This window comes from Rhinatrema bivittatum, chromosome 1 (genome assembly GCF_901001135.1).
Source record: "Rhinatrema bivittatum chromosome 1, aRhiBiv1.1, whole genome shotgun sequence".
Lineage (NCBI taxonomy): Eukaryota > Metazoa > Chordata > Amphibia > Gymnophiona > Rhinatrematidae > Rhinatrema > Rhinatrema bivittatum.
Window position 1 is genome coordinate 723,708,228 of NC_042615.1, and position 27,109 is coordinate 723,735,336.

At 41.3% G+C, this 27,109-nt stretch overlaps 1 protein-coding gene across 11 annotated transcripts in view; it reads left to right on the plus strand.

Annotated features, from left to right (window-relative positions):
• Positions 1-27,109, plus strand: part of SLC38A9 (solute carrier family 38 member 9) — a 218,863-nt gene that overhangs the window by 147,689 nt on the left and 44,065 nt on the right. For 8 of the 11 annotated variants that reach the window (XM_029577153.1, XM_029577135.1, XM_029577104.1 and 5 more), the window contains 2 exons: positions 6,480-6,674; positions 25,407-25,514. In XM_029577153.1, coding sequence (XP_029433013.1) covers positions 6,480-6,674; positions 25,407-25,514 — 303 coding nt within the window. The remainder of the gene's footprint in view (positions 1-6,479; positions 6,675-25,406; positions 25,515-27,109) is intronic. The other 3 variants (XM_029577187.1, XM_029577143.1, XM_029577180.1) reach the window with 2 other exon arrangements.

Below are 27,109 nucleotides of genomic sequence, written 5' to 3' on the forward strand. Positions count from 1 at the left end.
CACATGCCCATATACTCATGAATATGGCTACGTGCAGATCTACTTTAGTATATTATAATTAGCTCATATCATATACGTGCGTATTATAAAATATGCATAACTCTTCCCGGCAACATTCACACACATGTAAAAAATGTGTGAATAGATAATGAAGTTGCAGGATAAGTTCCGGCTAAGTAAAGTAGCCGGATACATCTTTTTTTTTAAGTCTTGTCCAACTCAGTGGCACTGAACTGTTGTATGTGCATTTTTTTTTTTTACTTTATATTTTAAGCATATATGTATGGAGATTTTACATGCAAAATTTAAGTCGCTTTTTTCACATGTAAGTCCGCAAATTTTCTACTATACGTGCATGAGTGAAATTACCAGTTTTACAAATTTATCCACCAGTTTCCCCAGTCCTTCAGCAGGTGATCGAGGCCGTCCCAGTTCTTCAGCCTGAATTCCCTCCTCCTCCTACAATTCACTCTGACTTCTCACCAAGTCAGTACTTCACAATAAACACATTTAATATCACTTATGCCAGATGTTGAGCAGGTGTAAATATACATGAGTAAGTTGCCAAATCTACACATATAAGTCTCCTAAGAATAGCAACTTACATGCATAAGTGTTGGCCATGCCTCTACACCGCTTCTTTCTTACTTGCATATATTTATGCATGAACCCTATTTATCCATGTATATTTGAGGTTTATAAAATAGCATTTATGCAAATAAATGCTATTTACACTCGTACATGCTAATTTTTCCATCTACAACTTTTTGAAAATTCACTTTTGAGTGTGGAAACAAATGGTTTACTCCACCTGTTATGTTTTTGAAATGGCATTGAGAGTCTCTGCAGTAGGTACTGGCATCCGCATTAGGTACAGGCAACACACATGGTTGCAGACCTTAGATGTGAGACAAATGCAGGAAACGAGAGAAGTGCTAAGGAGACCTTTCTATTTTCTGAGGAAGCACTTTCTGTGCGCCCCCCCCCCCCCCAAATCCATCAGCAGCAGGGACCTTGTTCTAGATAGCTTCAAAGCCACAGCCTGCATCCCAGCCAAAACCTCGGAGGGGCTTTTGACTGCATCCAGGAGGGAATAGCCAAGGATCCGAATACCCATACCAGACATCCTTCTTGTCAGGAGAAGACTGAGGTTTTACATAAACTGATGGCCTACAATAACCTTGGACATTTGGGTTCTCACCATATATGGGAAAGAATACAGATTACATCGAGTAAAAACCTTATCCTCCACAAAGCTCATGGTTTCCTTCTCAGCATCAGGAACTTTGGAAAAGGAACTCTCTTTCTTAGAAACAATGCAGTTAAACCCATTCCACCAGATGGAGGATGTGGATTTTATTCCAAGAACATCCTGATTCCAAAGAAAACAAGGGAACTTGATTCCATCCTATGCCTCAGGGCTTTGAACATATTTCTGGCAAATGAAAAGTTCAGTAGGGCTTCCCTGAGCACCTTGATTCCTTTCATAGAAAAAAGAGATATAGACTATGCTCAGTGGATCTAAAGGATGCTCACAGGTAATATCTCAAATTTGAAATAGGGAAATACCACCTCCAAACTGCAAGCTGCTGTTCGGCTTAGCATCAGCACCATGTGTGTTCACAAAATGCCTTGCAGTGATTGCTGCGCATCTACGTATATTGGGGTGCACATTTTTCCCCATCTGGAGGTTTTGCTATAGTTTGTCATAAATTATCCCAAATCTCATCTGAGCCTGTCACCTCAATTGTAATTTATAGGAGCTCTGCTGCCAATGTCTCAAGTGAGAATCTTTCTTCCAAAAGAAAGGATCATCATGCTGATGACCACAGAGGAGAAAATAGTCGGCAGGCATCAGCATGGGACATGTTGAGGTTGTTGGGCCTAAGGGCATCAACAGTATACGTCACTCCCTTGGGATGTCATTACATGAGACAAAACTAATGGACCCTGCAATCACAGTGAACTCGGGCCATTCAGGATCTTAAAGATAATATCTAGATCACACATCACCTCAAGGACTTTTGAGCTGATGACTGATTCAGTGAAATATGACCAAAGGAATTTCCTTCCATATTCCTCCAGTTCAAATTGTCCTAACTATGGAAGCATCCAACATAGGCTGGGAATATTATGTAGAGGTGCTTCACGTGAATTTGTTCTGCTCATGGAAAAACTCCATTGCATAAATTCCCTCGTGCTAAGAGCAGTTCTGTATGCTTTAAAGGCTTTGAGATGTGTTGGCCAACACAATTGTCCTAATTCAGAGAGACAATTAGGTAGCTGTGTCTGCATGAACAAACAGGGAGGCACAGGTTTGTATCTCCTGTGTAATAAAGTTGGCCAGATGTGGACCTGGGCTATTTTTCAGAGAATGAGGCTAAGGGCTACTTAACTGGCAATCAAGGAGATTGTCCTGGCAGACAGATTGAGTCAGGCCTTGGAACCATATGAACAGTACTTGGACAGGGAAGTGGCAAGTTGGATATTCTGTGAGCATGGAACACCTGTGGTGGATTTGTTTGCATCCTATTTAGAAGAGGAGCTCAAAGCAAACTAGCCTTGGATGCTTTCCTCCTAATTTGGGGAGAGGACCTTCTGTATGCTTATCCTTCACTTCCTCTCATGGTAAAAACTTTCTAAAACTCAGAAGAGACAGAAGACTGTGATCCTCATAGCCCTGTAATGGCTGAAGCAGATTTGATTTCTGCTTCTGTGGGAGTTATCCATCCAAATCCAGTCAGGTTGGGGAATTTTCCAAATTTCATAACTTAGAACTAGGATACACTGTGTGAAAGAGAGTAGCATTGAATTTTAACTATCTAAGGATGTATCTCAAATTCTTCTGACTTCAGGAAAGATTAAATGGAGGAGGTTTATTATCTGGCGTTAGGGAAAGGTCATAGACCATTTCTCTATTTCACACACAAACAGCATAAATACCTTCTACATCTTACAGAGTTTGGTCTGAAGACAACTCTGTTAGGGTTCATCTCAGTGCAGCTAATACTCATCAGCAACCTGAACCAGTAGAAAGTAAACCTATCTCTGTACAGCATTTAGTTGTCAGATTCATAAGGGCCTTGCTTCAGATGAAGTCTCCCACTGTGTCTTAGAACCTCAAAGTGGTACTTGCCTAGTTGATAAAAGCTCCTTTGGAGCCATTAGATTTCTGTGAGCTGACATACTTGACCTGGAAGGTCATATTTTTGGTGGTACACACTTCGGCATGCAGAGTCTGTGAGTTTCAGGTCCTAGTGACTTATCCATCTTATACTAAGTTTTTTCATAATAAGGTAGTTCTGTGCATGCATCCTAAGTCAAAAAAGCAAACAGAATGTTGGGAATTATTAGAAAGGGAATGAACAGAATGGTGAATAAAACGGAAAATGTCATAATGCCTCTGTATCGCTCCATGGTGAGACCGCACCTTGAATACTGTGTACAATTCTGGTCACCGTATCTCAAAAAAGATATAATTGCGATGGAGAAGGTACAGAGAAGGGCGACCAAAATGATAAAGGGAATGGAACTGCTCCCCTGTGAGGAAAGACTAAAGAGGTTAGGACTTTTCAGCTTGGAGAAGAGACTGCTGAGGGGGGATATGATAGAGGTGTTTAAAATCATGAGAGGTCTAGAACGGTTAGATGTGGATCGGTTATTTACGCTTTCGGATAATAGAAAGACTAGGGGGCACGCCATGAAGTTAGCATATGGTACATTTAAAACTAATCGGAGAAAGTTCTTTTTCACTCAACGCACAAACTCTGGAATTTGTTGCCAGAGGATGTGGTTAGTGCAGTTAGTGTAGCTGTGTCTAAAAAGGGATTGAATAAGTTTTTGGAGAAGTCCATTACCTGGTATTAATTGACTTAGGAAATAGCCACTGCTATTACTAGCATCAGTAACATGGAATAGAGTTAGGTTTTGGGTACTTGCCAAGTTCTTATGGCCTGGATTGGCCACTGTTGGAAACAGGATGCTGGGCTTGATGGACCCTTGGTCTGACCCAGTATGGCATGTTCTTATGTTCCTGCCTAAATTAATGTTCCACTTTAACTAGTCAGTTGTCCATCTAGCATGCTTCTCTAGGCTACATGTCAACAAACCTTGCACATTTTAGATTGAAAAAGAACCTTAGGGGTAGATTTTAAAATTTCCATGTGCGCACGCTATCCAGAAATTAAAGTCCTTACAAAGTCCATCCAGTTTTTGATTTCTTTTCACTCCAACAAACCTGGAACTGCCATTGCCAAACGTACCCTTTCTAATATAAAGATATGCAAACTGCTATCCAGTTATGTCCAGAAATGTCTGACTCTGGATAGGCATGTCAAGGCTGTACAGTGTTAGAGCCATTATGGCATCGGTGTCTCACCTAAGATCAGCTTCCTTGGAAGAGATTTGCAAGGCTGTAACGGAGTTTAGTCCACACATTCACATCCCATTACTGTTTAGGTAAAGAATCCTGGAGCAACAATAAGTTTGGTATATCTGTACTGCAGAGTCTGTTAGAGGTTTAGAATTCAACTTCATCCCCTGGAAGGCCTATTGTTGTTGTTTACAGGCTGCTCTCTTTATAAAAAAAAAAAAAAAGAAATGCTGACAACAAACCATTTTTTTTGTCGTTTCTCTGTTTTTCCCCTTTTTCAATTGGGAACAGACTGTAGCTAGGGCTAGCCCATCTGTGAGGACTTAACATCCTGCTTATCCTTGGAAAAAGTGATAGCTGCTTATCTGTAACAGGTTTTCTCAGAGGACAGCAGAATGTAAGTATGTAAGTTCTCACAAAATCTATCCACCTCCCCTCGGAGTCAGTTCCTACTTGTTTTTAGCTATATTAAGAACTGAAGGAGGTCCACACAACATCTGTGACATGGAACGGCATGCACATGCTCAGTAGAGTGCCTAAATCTTCAAGAAGCTTTTAAATATCACAGCCTGGCTTCATCAAATGATTTCACCCTGCTGTGAGGACTTACATCCTACTGCTGTTATAGGTAAACAACTTTTGCTTAACATAACACCCTGCAGAAAACATTCACTGCATATGTATCAAATGTTGCATACAAATAATCATGCATTCCCAGGACACAAACAGCAAAAACACTAACGATGAAGCGGTGCAAATTGGATAACAGAACATCATCTAGTTCTAGTGTCTCAGCTCAGGCAATTAAGAAATTCTTAAATAAGAATAGAAGGATGCAGACAAAAACCGAACTAGAAACCCCAAGAAACTAGACTCTGTATTCAATGCGACACTAGAGAAATGGAAATAGAAATGCATTTCCTCCTGTACTGTGAAAAATGCAAAGGTATTTTATTTGCACATTTCCCAAAGCTGGCAAAGAATCAAAGACTTCCCACAAAAGAATGAGCAGGAAAAACTGTGTAATTCTGGAAGAAACAGCAGCTATAACTGCAAAATATGCAGTATCCTGCTAGCAGGCCAGAAGTGTAATCTGACCAGAAACCATATGTACCAACATCAGAAACTGGGAATTGGCTTTGTCATTTCTGTACTCTGTAATGTTACTTTATTTTTATTGGAACTATTATAAATAAATATCTATATAAATATATATAGAGAGATTTGTCTGCTTTTCTTTTGTACCACTTTTTGGGGATAATTTTCAAAGGGACCTCTATGGGTAAAACAGTGTTTTACATGCAGAAATGGCCTTTTATAAAATTGCCATCCAGATTGGTGGGTAAACTAACACACGTAAATGTACCCAGACTGAGTTAGAGGCATTTCTGGGGGCTCATTTGGGGAGGGGTTTAGATTTATGCAAAAACTCTGTAAAACTTCAACCATATATGCATATATTTTCAGGAAAACTCTGCACACCCCCAAATAGCAGGTACAGCTTGTGCAAATGGGATTTGGTGGTATCACTTTCAAAGCAAATAGCATGCATGCAAGTTCGTTTTGAAAATTGGTGGAATGTGCATGTTTATGACATGCAGGATGTTTGAAAATTACCCTCCCTATGTATTATTCTGGCATCATGTGTACAAGTTTCCTGAAACTGATAAGAGGGAAAGATGGAAATTAGATCTGGCTTTCTGAATAGATCTGATTGAGAAGAAGGGAGCATTAAAAAAAAAATCCCTGCTGAGTTAGAGACGTCAAAGTTGCCAATTGTGCTTATTCTGACTAAAATTAGCTTTTCTTTATGCTCCCCCCCCCCTCTCCTGGAAAATTCATTCATGCCATGCAGTTAAGAGAGATTTAGGGTATATCTTATGCTCCCTATTCTCCCTTTTGATCCCATGTTTTGAGGGTCCAGTCATTTATATACAGTTCTGTTCCTAGGTTAGATTTTCAGTCTGGCTTATTCATTGTGTACAGGTAGTTTGATAATAACTTATGCTGCTGTATGTAATCAGAAATGTCCAAGTGCCTGTCACCTAGAAGTAGTGTGTTTTGTACTGTGGTGTATTTTGACAAACATAGCTATTTTCTCTTTCAGTTATTTGTCCCAATTTTGACACGGATTCACCTGGGCACAATTCCACGGAGGGTGTTTCTGCCAATGGCACAGAGCTGCAGCAGTTTGAGATGTGGTGGAGCAAAACTCACACCGTACCCTTTTATCTGATTATGGCTATTCTTCCACTGCTCAACTTTAAATCTCCTTCTTTCTTTGCAAAGTTCAATGTTCTAGGTAAGGTCGACTTAACAAGTATGTCACCCAGATCATGTATATATGACCAGAAAAGAGGCCCAGAGCCTGTAATGTTATGTACCTTTCCCAAAAAATATCAGCAGCTCCACATACTGTACCTTAATATTGTTAACAGGGCTGCAATAGAGACATACACATAAGAACATAAGAATTGCCATACTGGGTCAGACCAAGGGTCCATCAAGCCCAGTATCCTGTTTCCAACAGTGGCCAATCCAAGTCACAAGTACCTGGCAAGTACCCAAACATTAATTAAATCTCAAGCTACTTTGCTTAATAATTAATAGCAGTTTAGGGATTTTTCCTCTAGGGCAGTGGTTCTCAACCTTTTTTCTGTCAGGACACACCTGACAGATGGTTCTCACATGCATGACACACTGACCCATGATCGTCACAGGGCTAGATGTAAAAGTACAGTTTGCATCCACGGGAACCCCCCTGACCCACAATAATGGATGTAAAGCAGAATTATGACATTCCCCATACAACTCACCCTACAAAAAAGATATTCTGGTTCTGGTGTCATCTCAGTAACAGCAACTCAAACTCCTTCTACTTCCAGGCTCAATAGCCCTACTTATGAAAAGACAGCAGTTTACCACCAATGCATGTCCTCTTGAGAAAACACAACAAATAAGACTGATACAAATGCTTACATGCTAGTAAAATATCTCGGTAACAGACACAGAACCGACCTAACATACTCCCAGGATCTGTAGTAATGCACATAAACTAATCTGCACACAGTTACACCTGTATTATGGAATACACTCAAACAGGAGCAACCCTATCTATGAAAAGGCAACACTACAAATATTAAATCAGGTCCTAAAAACCAATACACCTCTTATTAGGAAAACAGAACTAGCAAGCAGCTATAGATCCCCACACAGAAATAATTGTAAAACTATACTAATAAGCAGAATAAATGTTTCACAACAACTATGAACAGAATAACATCCAACAATTAAAAACTCATAAAAACTATTACAAATTCTCCAAACACCAATAAAATATTTCAAAAAAAGCAGATACATCACATAATATTAAATAATTAAAATGGCAGTCAATCAAGAAACTTAAAAAGCCACCTTTACTTACCCTCTCCAGCAGCTCTCCTACTCCTCTTCCATGCAGGCTGTAGCACACACCAGAAGCAGCAGTAGTGGCTAAGTTCTATACTCATGGTCCTCTTCCTTAGGGCCATGTCTCTCACACACACACACCATATCAGTCATGCCCCCATGACCAGTTTCTGTCTCTCACACACCAATCATCTCCCAGTCTTTGACAAACACACCAGTCACCTTCCTGAACAGTTTCTCTCATGCCATACACACACACACAGGCTTCCACTCCCGTGTTCCACTTACATATATGGGCTTCTCACGCTCATAATCACTTTCTCTTTCTCACACACACTCACTAGTCTCTCACTCCCATGCTTGTTCTCTCCACATGCACAGGCTTCTCATTCCCATAATCACTTTCTTTCTCTCTCACACATACACAAACACACACACCAGTCACCTGATCTCTCTCATGCATACACACACACAGGCTTCCCACTCCCATGTTCTCTTTCAGATATACAGGCTTCTCACTCCCATGCTGTGTCTCACACACTCCCAGCTTTCTCACTCCCATGCTCACTCTTCACATGCACAGGCTTCTCATTCCCATAATCACTTTTTCTCTCTCACATACACACAAACACACACCAGTCACCTGATCTCTCTCATGCATACACACACACAGGCTTCCCACTCCCATGTTCTCTTTCAGATATACAAGCTTCTCACTCCCATGCTGTGTCTCGCACACACCCAGGTTTCTCACTCCCATTCTCACTCTTCACATGCACAGGCTTCTCATTCCCATAATCACTTTTTCTCTCTCACATACACACAAACACACACCAGTCACCTGATCTCTCTCATGCATACACACACACAGGCTTCCCACTCCCATGTTCTCTTTCAGATATACAAGCTTCTCACTCCCATGCTGTGTCTCGCACACACCCAGGTTTCTCACTCCCATTCTCACTCTTCACATGCACAGGCTTCTCATTCCCATAATCACTTTTTCTCTCTCACATACACACAAACACACACCAGTCACCTGGTCTCTCTCATGCATACACACACCCAGGCTTCCCACTCCCATGTTCTCTTTCAGATATACAAGCTTCTCACTCCCATGCTGTGTCTCGCACACACCCAGGTTTCTCACTCCCATTCTCACTCTTCACATGCACAGGCTTCTCATTCCCATAATCACTTTCTCTCTGTTACACACACACACACACACCCACACCAGTCTCTCTCTCATTTCCATGCTCACTCTCCACGTGCACAGGCTTCTCATTTCCTGAATCACATTCTCTCTCTCTCTCAGATTCACATACACACCAGTCACACCGTCACCTTACCAACCAGTCTCTCTCTCATACATGCACACACACACAGGCTTCCCCACTCCCATGCTCTCTCTCACATAATCAGGCTTCTCACTCCCATGCTTTCTTTCACATACACCCCCAGAACACCAGGCTTCTTACTCCCATGCTTTCTCACATACCCAGATTTCTCACTTCCATGCTTTTTCTCTCTCTCACACACACACACACACACATCAGTCACATCCCTGACTGTCTCACACTCTCACACATCAGTCATCTCCTTGAGCAGTCACTTTCATTGTCTCACATATACACATACATCATCTCTCTGACCAGTTTCTCTCAATCACACACATGTCTCAATGAAATGCATTCTCTGACACACAAGCTCTCAATCACACACACATTCTCTCACTTACAAACAAGCTGGCTGGCTGCTTCTCTCTTTTTCACTTCCTCCCCCCCCCCCCCCCCGAGCACAAATGATAGCTGCAGCAGCCTCCTTCAGCCCCCGTAGGCCAAGAAGGAAGAATTCCATCGACCGCGGGAGGCTCATGCTGCTGTCTCCTTTCTCGATTACCGGCTGCTTCAATTGCTCGGGGGCCGATGCTGCAGCTGCCGCCGCTACTTTATCACGCGGCACTGCTCTTTCTCCTTCCCGCGCACGCGTATCACTTCCTGTTCCGGGGTGGGGGGGAGATGCAGGCGTGGGAAGAAGAAAAGGCCAGCCGCGGGTGCCACAGCTTCTTTTATCACTGCTGCCGTTCCCACTGGGCTTGAACGTGCTGATAGCCCAGCGGCAACGGCAGCAGGGAAGAAAGAGCAGCGGGAGAGACTGGGAGCACACGACACACCAGCCGGTGCTTGGCGACACACTAGTGTGTCGCGACACACCAGTTGAGAACCGCTGCTCTAGGAACTTAACACCTTTTTTAAATCCAGTTCACTAACTGCTGTAACCACATCCTCTGGCAGTGAATTCTAGAGCTTAACTATGCACTGAGTGAAAAATAATTTTCTTCGATTTGTTTTAAATGAGCTACTTGCTAACTTCATGGGTGCCCCCTAGTCCTTTTATTATCTGAGAGAGTAAATAACCGATTTACATTAATTTTTTCAAGTCCTTTCATGATTTTGTTGACTTCTATCATATCCCCCCCTCAGTCGTCTCTTCTCCAATCTGAGCAACCCTAACTTTCTTACCTCATAGGGCAGCCATTCCATGCCCCTTATCATTTTGGTTGCCCTTTTCTGCAGTTTCTCCAGTGCAACTATATGTTTGCAACTATATGAATTGCACACAGTATTCAAGATGTGGTCTCACCATGGAGCAATACAGAGACATTATGACATCCATTGTTTTATTTGCCATTCCCTTCTTAATAATTCCTAACATTCTGTTTGCAGCATGCCTTCGCATCCATGGCTTTGGTGGTCAGGTTTCTATTTATGGAGGTTTTTTGGCTTAGGCAGTTTTGTACTATGTGCAACAGCTCCCTAAGAGTCAGGAAGTGGTTCATTGTAACTGGGAGCTGCTTTCGTGGCAGACAAATTGCATGACTTTATTAGAATTTCCTCTAAGTCGGTGACTCCAATGTGGCAGCCAGGAGACTCTTATGATTGTGTCACTTGGTGTCAGATGCAGCATCTAAGTCCTGTCTTAGCAAGTTTCCCTTTGAAGAAGACTTGGTGAATATGGTTAAAGACCTAGGCAAGGCTACACCTCAAAAGCTTACTAAAGATAAGGGTCATTTGATTCCCTTGCCTTTCAGAGGCTGCAGCAATTTCATGGATGCCTGCCGATAGAGAACAGGGAAGCAGACAGATTAAGAAGAAAGATTCTGTCCTTATGTGGAGCCAGAAAACGATGGAATGACAGTTCCAATTCTTCAGGAGCCTCCCAGTCTGCTGGGAGGCTCCTGAAGGTCTACTGTGTGGTGGTCCTGGTGGGTGCTTACCTTTAAGGATTTTACCAGAAGTAGACTCATATCACTTCTGATCAGTAGGTCTTGGATGTCGTTTGGAACAGTTATTCTCTAAAGCTCGCTATGCCCTGTTCTGATGCTTTTGTGATGTCATCTTGTGCATACTTCTCCAAAAGGCTTGCTGTAAAGTTCACTCTAAAAACACTAATATAATCCAGGCACAATTTCAGGTTACCAGTGTGATGTGGGTATTTAGAATCAGTCTACTAGCTAGTGTAGGATGGATAATGGGAGTTCCCTGTACGTACCAGGATATGTCCAGACTGCTGGGTTATGCCTCCCTTCCAGCAGATGGAGTCAGAGAAAAGCTGAAAAGCACCCCCCCCCCCCCAGATATACTGGTGTGCCACCTGTGATCCCTCAGTATTTCTCTGACTCCAGCAGATTGAGAGGCATAACCTGCGGTCCTGATCCTAGTCAGATTAATCATTGATTGCACAGGTTTGAATGTATTAGTTCTGACTAAACGGACCTTTGACTAGACCAATTTACTTTATTTAAAAAAAAAATAGGGGAAATTTCTGCTTCACGATAAACTTATTCTGGTACTTCAGTTTTCCTTTCTGGCTCTGGCTGAGTGGATCTCAACAGGTACATACATACATGCAATACCTCTGTCTATTGTGTGAACAATGTTACTATGCCAGAGGACAATAGGCAAAATCTCAAGCCCAACAATTATTTAATTTATTATGTATACAAAATATTTATAAATTTATAAAATACAGACATGTGAGACATTTATACATTTAGAATAAATTCTAAAATATGATCAATCAAATTTATTGATCCCCCACTCATACTCCATACATACCATTCATCCATAAAAACTGCAGTACATGTGTATCATCTGTAATATTAAATTGAACATTTAGAAAAACCCATTTAACATATATGCAAATATTCTAAGACCCATTAACATATATCCAAATATTCCAACGAGATTACTCGTTTCGCCTGTGTAACCAGGCTTCTTCAGGGAACCTCTAGATTTCACAAATGCGGGTCAAGTTATTATTTTTTACATAAACAAATTTGCAAGCTATAATATAATTGCACAACATCCATCTGCTGAACATATATGATGTGTTTTCAAATTTCCAATCCTTTTAAATAATCTTCTCAAGACGATATCCAGTAACTCTCCACACTTTGAATGTAGACCTCACACAGCCTGTGACTGAAATATATTAAATACAAGAATCAACTAGTTTAAATATGACAACACCACCTTTAAATTTAAATAGTGCCCAGATATATTCTTACCCACGTTGAAGGTGCAGACGTGTAGAAATCACGGGCTTATGAATGTGGCAGGCGAGAACACGGCTCGGAAGGGGTAGATGCTCTGGTGCTTCCGTGGCCTCTAGACATTCTCCTTTGTGTTTCCCCCTTGGCCACTGGTGGGAAAATTTCTAAGACGCATAGAATCCCACCGGGGGCTGGTTGTTCTAGTGGCCGAGAAGACCGTGGTTCGTGGATCTAATCAACCTAGCGGTAGAAGGTCCCTTGCATCTGGGACACATCCCGAATCTTCTACATCAGGGTCCCGTATTTTTCGATAAGTGGATCGCTTTTGTCTAGCGGCTTGGCTTATGAAAGGAGACAACTGAGAAAGAAGGGTTATCCAGAAGCCGTGATTTCCACGCTTCTTAGACCCCACAAGACCTCCACTTCCATTGCCTATGTTAGGGTCTGGAAGGTTTTTTACTCTTGGTGCAGTGGGTTGAAGGTGTCCCCACGACGGACCTCTATAGTACATATTCTCGCGTTTTTGCAGGATGGCTTGAAAAAGGGCCTGGCTTATAATTCTCTTCAAGTATAGGTGGCAGCCTTGGGCTGTCCGCGTGGTAAGATTGAAGGCTCTTCCATTGCAGGTCACCTGGATTTTGCTCATTTTTGACGCGGTGTCAAACAGTTACGTCCTCCGGTACGAGCGCTTTGTCCATCCTGGAGCTTAAATTTGGTTCTTCGTGGTCTCTGTGCTTCGCCGTTTGAGCTTATCAAGCGGGCCACCTTGAAGGATTTAATTCTCAAAACAGTTTTTCTCGTGGCTATTTGTTCGGCGCGTCGTGTTTCCGAAGTACAGGCATTATCATGCAGGGAACCATTTTTGCGTATAACAGAGTCAGGAGTGTCCCTGAGGACGGTACTCTCTTGCCTAAGGTGGTCTCGGCTTTCCACGTCAACCAGTCAGTGGACCTTCCATCCTTTTCGGAGGAGAATACCCATTCTTCTTACAGTCGAGATTTGCGGCGATTGGATGTCCGGCGGGCCCTTTTGCGGTATTTGGAAGTAACTAATGAGTTTCATCGGTCAGATCATATTTTTGTCTTGTGGAATGGTCCAAACAAGGGGAATAGAGCGTCCAAAGCTACCATTGCTCACTGGCTGAAGGACGCTATTGCTTCCACGTACATATATCAAGGACGTCCTGTCCCTGACGGTCTTAAGGCTCACTCTCTCCGTTCTCAGGCGGCATCATGGGCTGAAAGCCAAAGTGTTTCGCCCCAGGAAATTTGCAGAGCGGCTACTTGGAAGTCATTGCACACGTTTGCTAGGCATTATAGGTTGGATGTTCGGGATCCGGCTGTAGAATCCTTTGGCAGCAGTGTGCTCCGAGCGGGACACTCTGGGTCCCACCCCATTTAAGGTGGCTCAGGTACATCCCAGCAGTCTGGACTGATCCTGGTACGTACAGGGAAAGGAAAATTAGTTTCTTACCTGATAATTTTCATTCCTGTAGTACCAAGGATCAGTCCAGACGCCCGCCCAAGAATGTATATCACAGGAGAGTCCACTCGTATTTATATCATATTTCTGTTGTCTTCTCTTCACAGTTGTTTTCAGCATGTTATTGGTTGTAAAAAAAAAAAAAAAAAAATCTGGTATTTTTAGAGTATACTTACTTGCTCTAGTCATTGGTTCTTGAAAAAAAAAAAAAAAAAACTTCAGGATGAAATATGTTTCATTCTGCTTTGATATTGATTATACTGAGGGATCGCAGGTGGCACACCAGTATATCTGGGGGGGTGCTTTTCAGCTTTTCTCTGAGGCATAATCCAGCAGTCTCTACTGATCCTTGGTACTACAGGAATGAAAATTATCAGGTAAGAAACTAATTTTCCTATTCATTCAAATGCAGCCCCTCCTCTTGCGGAGTTCGTAATGGTCAGTCCATATATTAGATACAGTTAGAGAGGCAGTCCTTTGAGTTGGGAACACTGTTCAGCGGTAAGAGGAGTTTAGATTTTTGTTGTTTACAGACCCAACCAGTGGTCTTGGCCAAGGTTGGGAGTGTTTATGCCCAGCCAGTACATAACCTGTCTGGTGGGAGTTCCCTCTGAGTGCATTTTTTGGACTTTTACCTTTTAAGTATTAGGGAGCTTGCTGGAACCTGTTCACCAGCTGGGAATGGGGAACTCTGGGTCTGGGGTTGGGCAGGTTATGGAAGACCTGTCCTCCATTGCCTTGATGAGGAAGGGGGGGGGGGGTGTCTGCTGTAAGAGCACCTGGTTTTATCTTCAGTTTTTGAGAAAATTAAGTTCAACATCCAGGGGAAGTTTTGACTGCCCTTCTGCCTGACTAGAGCCCAGAAAGTCCTGCTCCAGGGAATCCCTCCCATCAGGGATCCAAATAAAAAGCAAGGAACTGCATAAGAGCCAAGAAGGTTTGAATCATCCAACAGTGAGTGAAAGGCAAAGCCTAACATTTGTGGAGCTACCCATCCGGTGCTTCAGTAAACCCTGGAGAGAGAGAGAACTTTATCTCTCTGTGCAGAGACAGCAAGTACTTTGCCAGTTGGAAGGGATGGTTCTGCCCATTCAAAGGACACCCTGTCCACCCGGGAAACCTATTTTCCAAGCCCTGGATGGTAGGAAATTCCCTTGCCTGACTCCAGATATTCCTGCACAGATTGAGGAAAAAATTGTAATCACGTATTTCATTGTGCTGCTGTGGATCAAGATTTGTGATGTTTCTTATATATTATCTTCATTAAAGAATTATTTTGGACACTCACACAGTGACTCCAGTCTTTATTTGGCACGTCAGCACATACAGTAAGGTTACGTATAATATCACCACAGGAAGCCAGAGAGAGGGAGAGTTAGTCAAACCACACTGGGAACCGAGAGGGCTCTTTTCATTCCCCAAGTTAATGAGCCTACCACCTGGGAAGGAAGGGAGAAAACACAACTAGAACTAGCCTGGGTTCTTGCCCCAAAGAACTTAGAAATTCTATTATGGCCCCATTGGCGTGCAGTCTGCACCTGGGGATGGGGTTACACTAATATCATTCCAGTGCCTCTCGAGGGTCAAGGTCAATACTCCATCTACTTTGTGATCCCAAAGAAGGATTCATACATACCATTCTTGATTTAAACGGGTCAACAATTGTCTTGTATACCATGTTTTAGAAAGGAAACTCTCTATTCAGACACTGTAGCAGTAATAATGGGCAAATACCTTGTACCTCTGGATCTTTTGGAAACTTGTTTTCACATTCCTATCAGCATGGATCATCAAGGCTTCTTAGCTTTTACTATTTAGAACATTTCAGTTCTGAGCCCTCCCCTTCAGTCTTGCCACAGCGCCAGGACCTTCACCAAAGTGATAGTGTTAGTCACAGCCTTCCTGCAAAAAGAAGGAACATGGTTCATCTGTATTTTGACAGTTGGCTGAAAAGAGCCTAGTTCTTTCAGGAAAGCTGGGTGGTTTCTGCCAGGGTGGTTCAGGTTCTTTAGGGCTTAGGTAGTGATTTTAGCGAAGAGCAATCTAGTTCCTTCAGTTTTCAAAATATCTAGAAGCTCACTTTGATATTATGGTTGACTTGGTCTCTCTAACTCGGGAAAGGATAGCGAGTCAGGTGCAAGTCTCTCTCTCATGGAGCCCCCAGGGTCTGGGATTATTTGTATCTCCTGGGTTACTTGATAGAAACCTTAGATCTAGTTCCATGGGTCAGGATGTATATGTGAACTTTACGGACCTTGCTTCTGTCTCACTGGTGCACCACAATTGCAGGACTACGAACTTAGTCTTCCTCTTTTGATGATCATATGAGAGAGAGTCTATCTTGATGAGCAGACTACTTGAATCTTTCAAAGGGAAGAAGCCCAGAACCACCCATGTGGACTGGGATCATGTCAGATGCAAGGATGGTGGGCTGGGGAGCCCATTGCTAAGAGCAGGTAGTTCAAGGGATATGGTCGAAGGAAGAAGCCTTGAGGTCAATCAACAGGTTGGAAGCCAGAGCTGTCAGATTATCTCTGTTACACTTTCTTCCTTTGGTAATGGGAATAGCAGTTCAGATGTTGGAAAACATCACAGCAGTGGCTTATGTGAACAGGCAGAGTGGCCAGGGCAGTGATCTTGTTCTATTGGGCAGAACAAAATCTGCTGCAGATTTCAGCAGCTGACATGGGAGTGGAAAATGTTCAGGCCAATTACATCAGCATAAATTTGTTGGATCCCAGGGAGTAGGAGTTCAGCCGAGAAGCTTTTCAGAAAATAATAGATCAGTGAGTCCTTCCTTAGATGGATCTGATGGCATCTCGCAAATTCCACAGATCAATTACTGGCAGGAGTAGGGTTCCAGCAGTATCAATGCCCTGATTCATCCATGGCTGAACTTCTTTGTGTTCCTCCCTGGCCTCTGATAGAAAGGACTTGAAGAGGAGAGAAGATCAGCACTCGCTAGTCATTCAAGTGGCTCTGAATTGGCTGAGAAGGCCATGGTATGCATATCTAGTAGGGTTATAGGTCGATTCTCCCCTTTATTTCCTCAGGTTTTGAGGTCTGTTACTCCAAGGACCAATTCTCATAGAAAATCCTGCTCCACTCTATCTTGTGGCTTGGCCCTTGAAAGCTCTCAGTTGTGGAGGAAAGGGTATTCTTCTGTAGCAATTTCTATTCTATTAAAGCCTGTAATAATTCAATTTCTTTGACTTATGTTCAGGTCTGGCATTTTTTTTGAGGATTGCTGCAGATATTTCAGTTTCTCCCGGATAAATAAATATTCCCTCCATGTTAACAGGGCTAGCTCTGAATTCCCTGAAGGTACTGATAGCAGCAATCTGTTACAAAGGATGGATTTAGGTTGTAGCTATCACCCAATTTTCCTCATTTTCTTCGTGGGATTAAATGGATACATCCTCCCTTTAAGGCATTGGTTGCCCAGAGGGATCTTATATAAGAACATAAAAAATTGCTATACTGGGTTAGATGGTGAGTGATCAAGCCCAGCATCCTGTTTTTGACAGTGGCCAGTCCAGGTTACAAGTACTTGGGAATTGCCCAAACATTAAATACATTTCATGCTGCTAATGCCAGAAATAGCAGTGGCTATTCCCTAAGTCAGCTTGATTAATAGCAGTTTATGGACTTCTCTTCCAGGAACTTACCCAAACCTTTTTAAAACCCACTACGCTAACTGCCCTGATCATGCTCTCCAGCAACGAATTCCAGAGCTTAATTGTACATTGAGTGAAAAAGAATTTTCTCTGATTTGTTTTAAATGTGCAACTTGCTAACTTTGTGGAGTGCCTCTGAGTCCATCTATTATTTGAAAAAGAAAATAACTGATTCACATTTACTCATTCTAGTCCTCTTATGATTTTATAGACTTCTATCATACTCCCTCAGCCATCTCTTCTCTAAGCTAAACAGCCCTAATCTCTTTAGACTTTCCTTACAGAGTTGTTCCATCCCCTTTATCATTTTGGTCGCTCTTCTCTGTACCTTCTCCAGTGCAACTCTATCTTTTTTGAGATGCAGTGACCAGAACTGCACACAGTATTCAAGGTGCAGTCTCACCATGGAACGATACAGAGGCATTATCATCACCTCCGTTTTATTCACCATGGAACGATACAGAGGCATTATCATCACCTCCGTTTTATTCACCATTCCCTTCCTAATAAATTCTAACATTCAGTTTTCTATTTTGACTGCCACATCACACTGAGCCAATGATTTCAATGTATTATCCACTATGATGCCTAAATGTTAGGTTCCATATTAGGAATTACCATCTTGTAACTACAGCATGAGTTATTTTTTCCTATATGCATCACCTTGAACTTGTCGACATTAAATTTTATCTGCCATTTGGATGCCCAGTTTTCTAGTCTTGCAAAGTCCTTCTGCAATTTATCACAATCCACATGTGATTTAACTACTCTGAATAATTTTTTTGTCATCTGCAAATTTGATCACCTCACTCATTATATCCCTTTCCAAATCAATTATAAATATATTGAAAAGCACCAGTCCAATTACAAATCCCTGAGGCACTCCATAGTTTACCTTTTTCCACTGAGAAAACCAGCCATTTAATCCTACACTTTCCTGTCTTTTTAACCAGTTTGCAATCAACGAAAGGACATCACCTCCTATACCCATGACTTTTTAGTTTTCTTAGAAGCCTCTCATGAGGGACTTTGTCAAATGCCTTCTGAAAATTGAAATACACTACATTTACTTTATCAACACTACATTTACACTACATTTACTTTATCAACATATTTATTAAACCCTTCAAAAAAATTTAACAGATTTGTGGAGCAAGAATTCCCTTGGGTAAATCCATGCTAGCTGTGTTCCATTAAAATGTCTTTCTATATATTCCTGTGATTTTGTTCTTAGAATAGTTTTCACTATTTTTCCCATCACTGAAGTCAGGCTCACTGATCTGTAGTTTCCCGAATCAGCCCTGGAGCCCTTTTTTAAGTATTGGGGTTATATTGGCCAGTCTTCAGGTACAATAGATAATTTTAATGATATATTACAAATGTTTATTACCAGATCTTAAATTTCATTTTTGAGTTCTTTCAAAACCCTGGGGTGTATACCATTCAGTCCAGGTGAATTTTCTACTCTTTAGTTTGTCTGGCCTACTACATCTTCCAGGTTAACCGTGATTTGGTTCAGTTCATCCGAATCATCACCCTTAAAAACTGTCTCCAGAACCAGTATCTCTCCAACATCCTCATTAGTAAACACAGAAGCAAAGAATTAATTTAGTCTTTCCGCAATGACCTTATATTCCCTAAGAGCCCTCTAACCCCTTGATCATCTAACTGTCCGTCCAACTCCCTCACAGGTTTCCTGCTTTGGATATCTCTTATGAGTTTTTGCCTCTTCTGTCAACTTCATTTCAAATTCTCTCTTAGCCTGTCTTTTCAATGTTCTACATTTAATTTGACAGTGCTTTTGTGTTTTCCTATTTTCTTCAGGTGGATCCTAATTTTTGAAGGATATTTTTTTGGATAAAATAGCCTCTTTCATCTTGCATTTTAACCATGCTAGTAAATGTTTGGTCTTTCTTCCACCTTTCTTAATGCATGATATACATCTGGACTTTGTTTCTAAGATGGTATTTTTAAACAATGTCCATGCCTGATGTACACTCTTAACCTTTGTAGCTGCAACTTTCAGTTTTTTTCTATTATCTTCATTTTATCAAAGTTTCCCTTTTGAAAGTTTAGTGTTAGAGCTGTAGATTTACATATTGTCCCCCTTCCAGTCATTAGTTCAAATTTGATCATGTTATGATCACCATTGCCCCTCTCACCAAAACCTGCATTCCACCAAAATTTGTTCTAAAATTGCTCCCTCTCTTGTTGGTTCCTGAACCAATTGCTCCATGAAGTAATCATTTATTCCATCCAGGAACTTTCCTCTCTAGCATGTACTGATGTTACATTTACCCATTCATTATTGGGGTAATTGAAATCTCCTATTATTATTCCACTGCCAAATTGGTTAGCTTCCCTGATTTCTCTTATTTCATCGTCCATCTCATCATTTTGGCCAGGTGGACAGTAGTATACTCCTATCACTATGCTCTTACCCAACACACACGGGATTTCTACCCATAAAGATTCTACTGTGCATTTAGTCTCATGTATGATATTTATCCTGTTGGACTCTATGCACGCCCAGATATAAAGTGCCAAACCCCCCCCCCACACACACACACACATATACCAAGTCAATCATCCCTATCATTGTGATATAATTTGTACCCTGGTATAGCACTGTCCCATTGGTTATCCTCCTTCCACCAGGTCTCTGAGATGCCAATTATGTCTCTCTCATCATTCACTGTTATACACTCTAACTCTCCCATCTTACTTCTTAGACTTATGGCATTGGCATACAGTCATTACATAGTGTGTTTTATTTTGTTTGTATTAACAGCCTACTTTTCAGTTGATAGGGATAATTTGGAAGCCTTTAATTCAGGTTTTTCTTTACTTATAGGCACATGGACTACATTTGCTTTTATTGGAACCTCTGTTGGGATGCCCCAATTCTATTTCATTAGTATAATTCAAAGATACCTCCTTCCGAATCATACATTGCTGAGCAACTGTTTGCTTGCCCCCTTGTTCTAGTTTAAAAGCTGCTCAATCTCCAGTTCTTAAAGCTCTGGTAGGATCCCCCTTCAAGCCGATGAAGCATGCTGTTTGGGTGCTTTGAAAAGGTTTTTCTTATAACGCTATTATTACTGAACTGTGAATTTACACTGATTAGATTGTAGAATTATTGAAGGTTGATGACATGCTGAAATGCTAGCATGTAAGCCAGAAGTAAAAAAATATATCGAGTTCAGCCTTAAATTTCATTCCTGCTTTCTGAGCTCAGTTTACAAGAAATCACATGACTTATAATAATCCCAGTTATATAAATATATATGCAATAAAATTATAATTCCATCCTGTTAAGAGCTTATTGTGTTAATGTCACCCAATTAGAAAAATGTTATGAAAACAAACAAACTAGCTCATTGGTTTAGAAATTGGATTTAACATATTGTGTAAACACTGCCCTCTGAGACTGCTTCTGAATTGCTTCTCCTGGACTATTCCAATACTTTATCTAAATAAAGACTTTTCTAAAGCTGCCAGTATGAAGTGTTTGTTTTGGTTAATCCACAATAATGCCTCCTGAAGAAGACTTTTTTTTTTTTTTCTGATGGCCATTTGCTCTGCCAGACATATATCAGAATTGTAGGCCTTATCTTTTAAAGACCCTTATCTAGTAAAGACTGTTATCTAGTATTTTCCACAAAATCAATCTCCTTTCAGCCAGTCTTGCCTAAATGTTTGTCTGCTTTTTATATAAATCAGAAGATTTATCTTCCATTATTCTCTGAGGAGGAAAATCATGGTAGAAACAGATCCCTTATGTTTCCTGGATGTGTGCCATATCCTCCTTAGGTATTTAAAGGTAACTAATCCTTTTTGAAAGACCAGTAGGCTGTTTATGCTATTCTGAGGGAGTAGCAAAGGAAAGGCAGCTTCTAAGTTGCCTTTGTCCTGATATTTAAGAAAATTATTTCACTTGGGCCAGTGGGCTCATTCTTTGAGATCTCAATGAGAAGACTTGTTGGGAAATTTTGGCCTCCTGCCAGAGGAGTTCTCAGTACATCTTGTCAGCTATGTCTAGTTCTCCTCACACTTATGGCCTGTTGCTAAGCGCTCTGATTGGTCCTCCCAGCTCTCTGGCCTATATCTTCTGCTGGTTGCCATGCTGTTCTTGTTTGTTTTATATATTATAGCTTTACAGCATGCTGTCTTTTAGGTCTAGTTTTTGCCCTGGTAACAGTTATGTCTTAATCCTTGTGCTCCTAATCTCTGGTACCTGGGGCCCTAACTTGAGGCCTTATATTGGCCCTACTCTTGAGCCTGAGCATTCTGGTGTCTTTGTCTTGCCTTAATCTTGTTTCTTGCTTCTGGTATCTTGTCTCAGCTTTGTTTCTAGTATCTAGTGTCCTGACTTTCTTAGTCTGTTCTTGCTTAGCTCTAGTCTTGTTTTATGTTCCTAAATCCTGTCCTGTCTTAGTGAGTGACTTCTTGTGTCTAGTTCCTGCAGCAGCCTTTCTTGATCCTGTTGGCGCCTTTTAGTTCCCTACACATCTGTTCCTATTTTGCTTTTTAAGGCCTGCCTTTGGTGCCAAATTTTGATAGGCGCTGGAGCATTGCTGCTGCCACTATGCCTCATTCCAGGCCTGCCTTTCAGACATTTACCTAAAGCAGCAGTACAGTTGATCCTGTGGCAGTGACACCTTAAAAAAAAGAAATTTAGTGCAGGCGCTGCATGCTGAAGGCCATGCCCCCTCCTCCTCATGGGCTTCCTGTTACTATGGGAACCCGTGCAGCACAGGGTTGCAGGCCCTGCACTGAATTTCTTTTTTTTTTTAAGTTGCTTTCACTGCGGGATCAAGATGCTGCGGCTTTAGGTAAGCGTCTGTAAGCGTCTTCCCCATTTTGGGAGGAGGGGCACCCTGACTCCCTCAGCACTACCTATAGGCGCCAGAAATGCAAATCCCGCCCTGCTTGTCGGCCACAGCACCTAAGAGCTCAACCTGAGGGGAAGGTGGCCAGTACAGGCAGAAGACTTCCTGAATCCTGTTCTGTTCCAACCTGCCTCATCTGCATCCAGTCCCGCATCTGCTCCTGGAGTCATAACGCCTTGACACTCAGGCAAAAACCACTACTTTTGCTCTGGATGACATTTGTAAGGTGGCTACTTGCTTTTCCTTACATACCTTCACTAAATTTTATAGGTTGGATGCGTATGCCAATAGAGATTTGGCCTTTGGGGGCAGGCATTTGGAGGGCATCCCTGTCTTCTTCCAGCCTTTGTTAATATGGGCTTGGGTACTTCCCACATGTCTGAACTAGTCTAGCAAGATAAGGAGAAATTTTCTCTATCTATTAGCTTCCTTTCCTTGAATCCTACCAGACCAGTTCAGAAGTCTCCCAGAAAGTCCATGTCAGTGCTGTTCTCTGTGATCATAGGTCTCTTGTTCTTTATGGGAGAACCCAAGTACAGTACTGTCCTTTTCTCCTCCTTTCTGTTGTTTTCTTGTCTTTGCATCCCCATTTGGAATTTTGAGCGAGGGGATTATCTTGGAAGATTTTTCTCCTATATCTTTGAGATTTTTTAAAGTTGCTAATAGTTTCAGGGGCAGTCTTTTTGCTTCCATTGCTTTGACATAAGCATACTAGCTTTTCCCTATGCTGCACCATTCTATATGCTATTGATGATGTCACTGAAAAAGGTGTGTCCTCGGCCTCCTTTGCTAGTAGGCAGTGTAAACATATGCTTCTGGACTGGCCTAGCATGATTCAAGGGAAGGAAATTAACAGGTAAGATCTATTTCTCCATTGTGTGCAGTGCCGGCCTAAAGCTGACCTCAAAATGGGACTAAAAAATTCAGGATAATAGAAACTGTAAAAGCCCAGATCACTCATGTATAGTGCTAGATGTCCTGATGGTAAATCTATCTCGGGATTTGGGAATTTTTATATTGGAATTGCCCCTTGATAATGAAAATAAAATTGAACACTGGTTCTTCAGTTGTTAACAATTGCCTGGTTTTCTCTGGCATTCTAGTCAAAAACATAATCCACTAAACTTCTGAGACTGGATTCTGGGCTGTGTGCACTATGGAAAAGTTTACAGCATAAAAAAAGAACAAATTACATCAGTTTTATGAAATGTGAGCTCCTTTCCTAGCATTCGTGAGCTAATGCCCTGCTAAGGATCACATTTCTAGTTTCATATTTCTACAGTTGTCATTTTCCCTTTTTTTCCCCCTTAGTTCTCTCCATTTCTGTCTTGGAAACTTATTCTTCATATCTTTCTTTTTTTGCTTATCCCTAAAAATAAATTTAAAAAAAACCAAGAGATTCAGCTTGATAAGGTATTAAAATGCTATGTCAGACTATACAGAGCTCTACTACTTCAGTACAGTTTAATTGTCTTATTACTTAGTGTGGCTTATATATTGAATTATATAGATTTTTGCAAGTTGCATCTCAATAGAAACTCTAACCCCCACCCCCATCTTCCCACAGAGTATCATGGATGCTTCTCAACAGTCAAAACAATGGAAAATAAAAACAGAGAATAATCCTCATAATAATAGTTAAGCACTAAACTTCTTGCCCTAGAAAAGAGGGATCATATACAATTATTTCTAAATTAAATTTTTAATAAACCTTCATAAAAAATAAAGTTTAAAAAAAACCTCATTATTGCCATCATCCTAATGGTCATTCATCAAAATGCATTATTTATCGCATTGCGAGATACATATGCAAATTTTAAAATTTTAGTCAAAGGGGGAGGAGTATGGTCATGGTTTATAAAAATGAGGCATTTAATGTGTGCAATAGTGTGATGCACGTTATCACACATTTTAATGCGGAACGAGAGAGAGAGATGCACTAGCAGGGAGATCGGTTAGTGCAGGGGATTTTTTTAGAGCCTGGTTCAGGACAGGAGCTGTGGCTCCAGACAGTGTCTGCGCTTGTCTGTAGCCCCCAGAGATCACCAGTCCATGAGTCTCAGCTCCTGCTCTCTCCCAATGGGGCTGATCCATGCCGAGCTGCCCCGGGCGCCTGGCGAGGAAAAGGCTGCATGGACACACAACCACACTGCCAGCAATGGAGTGAAAGGGCTGGTAGGAGCTGAACCAATTTACTTTTGAATAAAGTGGGGCTGATGTAATCAGCAGTAATTTAGAAATACCCCTCTCGAGTCTGCAACATTTCTTCAATTGCGCCTATTTTAGTGCCGGTTTTACCCGTGGCTTTCTGCATCAGGGCTTTTATGCGGGTATTGGTGCATGTATTTGGTCTTGCGTGCATTTTGTTGTGCGTATGTAATTTGCATGCTGTCTCTTACATCCCGCGGAGGCAGCTGCTTTAGCTGTGCTTGCTTAAAACAAAAAAAAAACCACACACACAAAATTTGCGCCAGCACAGGTCTTATTACATTGGCCCCAGTGTGTGCTCAGGTAGGATACAATTGGATGCCACCTAGTAACTGCAGTTAACATTTACTTTTTTAAAAAATTTTTACTGGAAGTTTAATCCTCCTGCGTTGCTAATGATCATAATGTAATTGTTTCCTCAGTGGGGGTTGGGTGGCAGAGAATCCCACATATTTTACAGGTTCTCATTCTCAGCCCAAAGGCCAAGAAAAGACCTTGCATTTGGATTTTTAGCCAAAAGAAGGCTGAACAGTGAACACTGAAATTGTAAACTGAACGCAGCTGTCATTTTTGTATTTTCTTGTGTTGGATACAGTGAGGATGAAGGAGGAAGTGCATTAATGAGATCATTTTGCTAGTGGGGTGAGAGATGGGGTACTGTAGCACTTTCTGCTGTGTCTCAGTCTGATTACTAAGCATTGCATGAGTTCCTTGGCTCAGCATTTCTACACATTCCAGACATGTTTTCCTTTCTTTTGCATGCTTTGCATCTCAATGGCTAACATTAGCTGCTTCCTATGTCTTATTTACAGGTACACTTTCAGTTTTCTATCTCATTTTCCTGGTTACGTTAAAGTCAGCACATCTGGGATTTCACTTAGACTTTCATTGGGCTATATCGTCTAAATATTTTGTACCAGGTAAGATGATTAATAAAATTAAAAAAAAAATTTTTTTTAAGTAATTCATAAGATTGTTTCTATTTAGTTTTTCTTTGTTACCACTGTTTTTTTTTCTTTGCATTTTCCCAATATTGTGAATTATGCCAGTACTTATTTATCCAAATATAAGTGAAGGATGAACTTATTAATAAAGAAATGTTTTGTATAATTCTTTATATATTTACCATCATCCAAAGCAAATTTGTTAGCAACATTTTTTACTAGGTGATGAGCTTTCTTGAAAATTCAGACAGTGCTGCTGGATGTGCGTTGCTTATGGACTTTGCCATGGAAGCAGTCCTGAGCTTTTTCCCGTATGCCTGAGTATCAGTACCCCAGACCATAGAAATTGGGGCCCTCTTGGTTGTTTTCTGAATCAAATTCCCCTTTTCCCTCCTGCTGTTGAAGTGGGAAGCAATGTTGCAGTTGCATTAAGAACATCAAGACTTATTGGTTAAGGGGAGTAATCTTCATGCCTTCTGCTAAATATAGTAACCGCCACACAAATAAGTTACCCCTCTGCACAATTTATTTTCCATCCTCTAGCCTTTAGAGATCCACAGTGTTTATCCCATGCCCCTTTATTTTTGTCTTCACCACCTCCTCCGGAAGGGCATTCCAGAGATCCACACCCTCTCCATGAAGAAATATTTCCTGACATTGGTTCTGAGTCATTCCTCCTGGAGTTTCATTTTGTGACCCCTAGTTCTTATTGTTTTCTTTCCAAAGGAAAAGGTTCAAAATTCATGCAACATTAAAACCTTTTAGGTATCTGAAGGTCTGTATTACATCTCACCTGCACTTCCTCTCTTCCAGGGAATACATATTCAGATCCTTCAGCCTCTTCTCATAAGTCCTCCGATACCCCACACCATTTTGGTCGCCCTTCTCTAGATCGCCTCCATCCTGTCTCTTTCCTTTTTGAGGTATAGGCTCCATAAACAAATTCTTTGCTTCCGTGTTTTCTGAAGAGGATGTTGGTTAGATAGCCATTCTGGAGACAGTTTTCAAGGGTGACGATTCAGATGAACTGAACCAAGATGTAATAGGCCAGATTGACAAACTGAAGAGTAGTAAATCTCTTGGACTGGTTGGTATTCACCCCAGGGTTCTGAAAGAACTCAAAAATGAAATTTAAGACCTATTACAAAAACTTTGTAACCTTTCATTCAAATCATCCATTGTACCTGAAGACTGGAAAATGGCCTATGTAACCTTGATATTTAAAAAGGGTTCCAAGGGCAATCCAGGAAACTATAGACTAGTGAACCTGACTTCAGTACAGGGAAAAATCATGGAAACTGTTATGAAGAATAAACTCACAAAATATTTAGATAGACATGGTTTAATGGGACACAGCCAGCATGGATTTATCCAAGGGAAGTCTTGCCTCACAAAACTCCTACATTTTTTGAAGAGGGGCATGAAAATATGGACAAAGGTGAACCGGTAGATGTGGGATATTTGCATTTTCAGAAGGTGTTCGATTAAATCCCTCATGAGAGGCTTCTAAGAAAACTAAAAAGTCATGGGATAGGAGGCGATGTCCTTTTGTGGATTGCAAATTGGTTAAG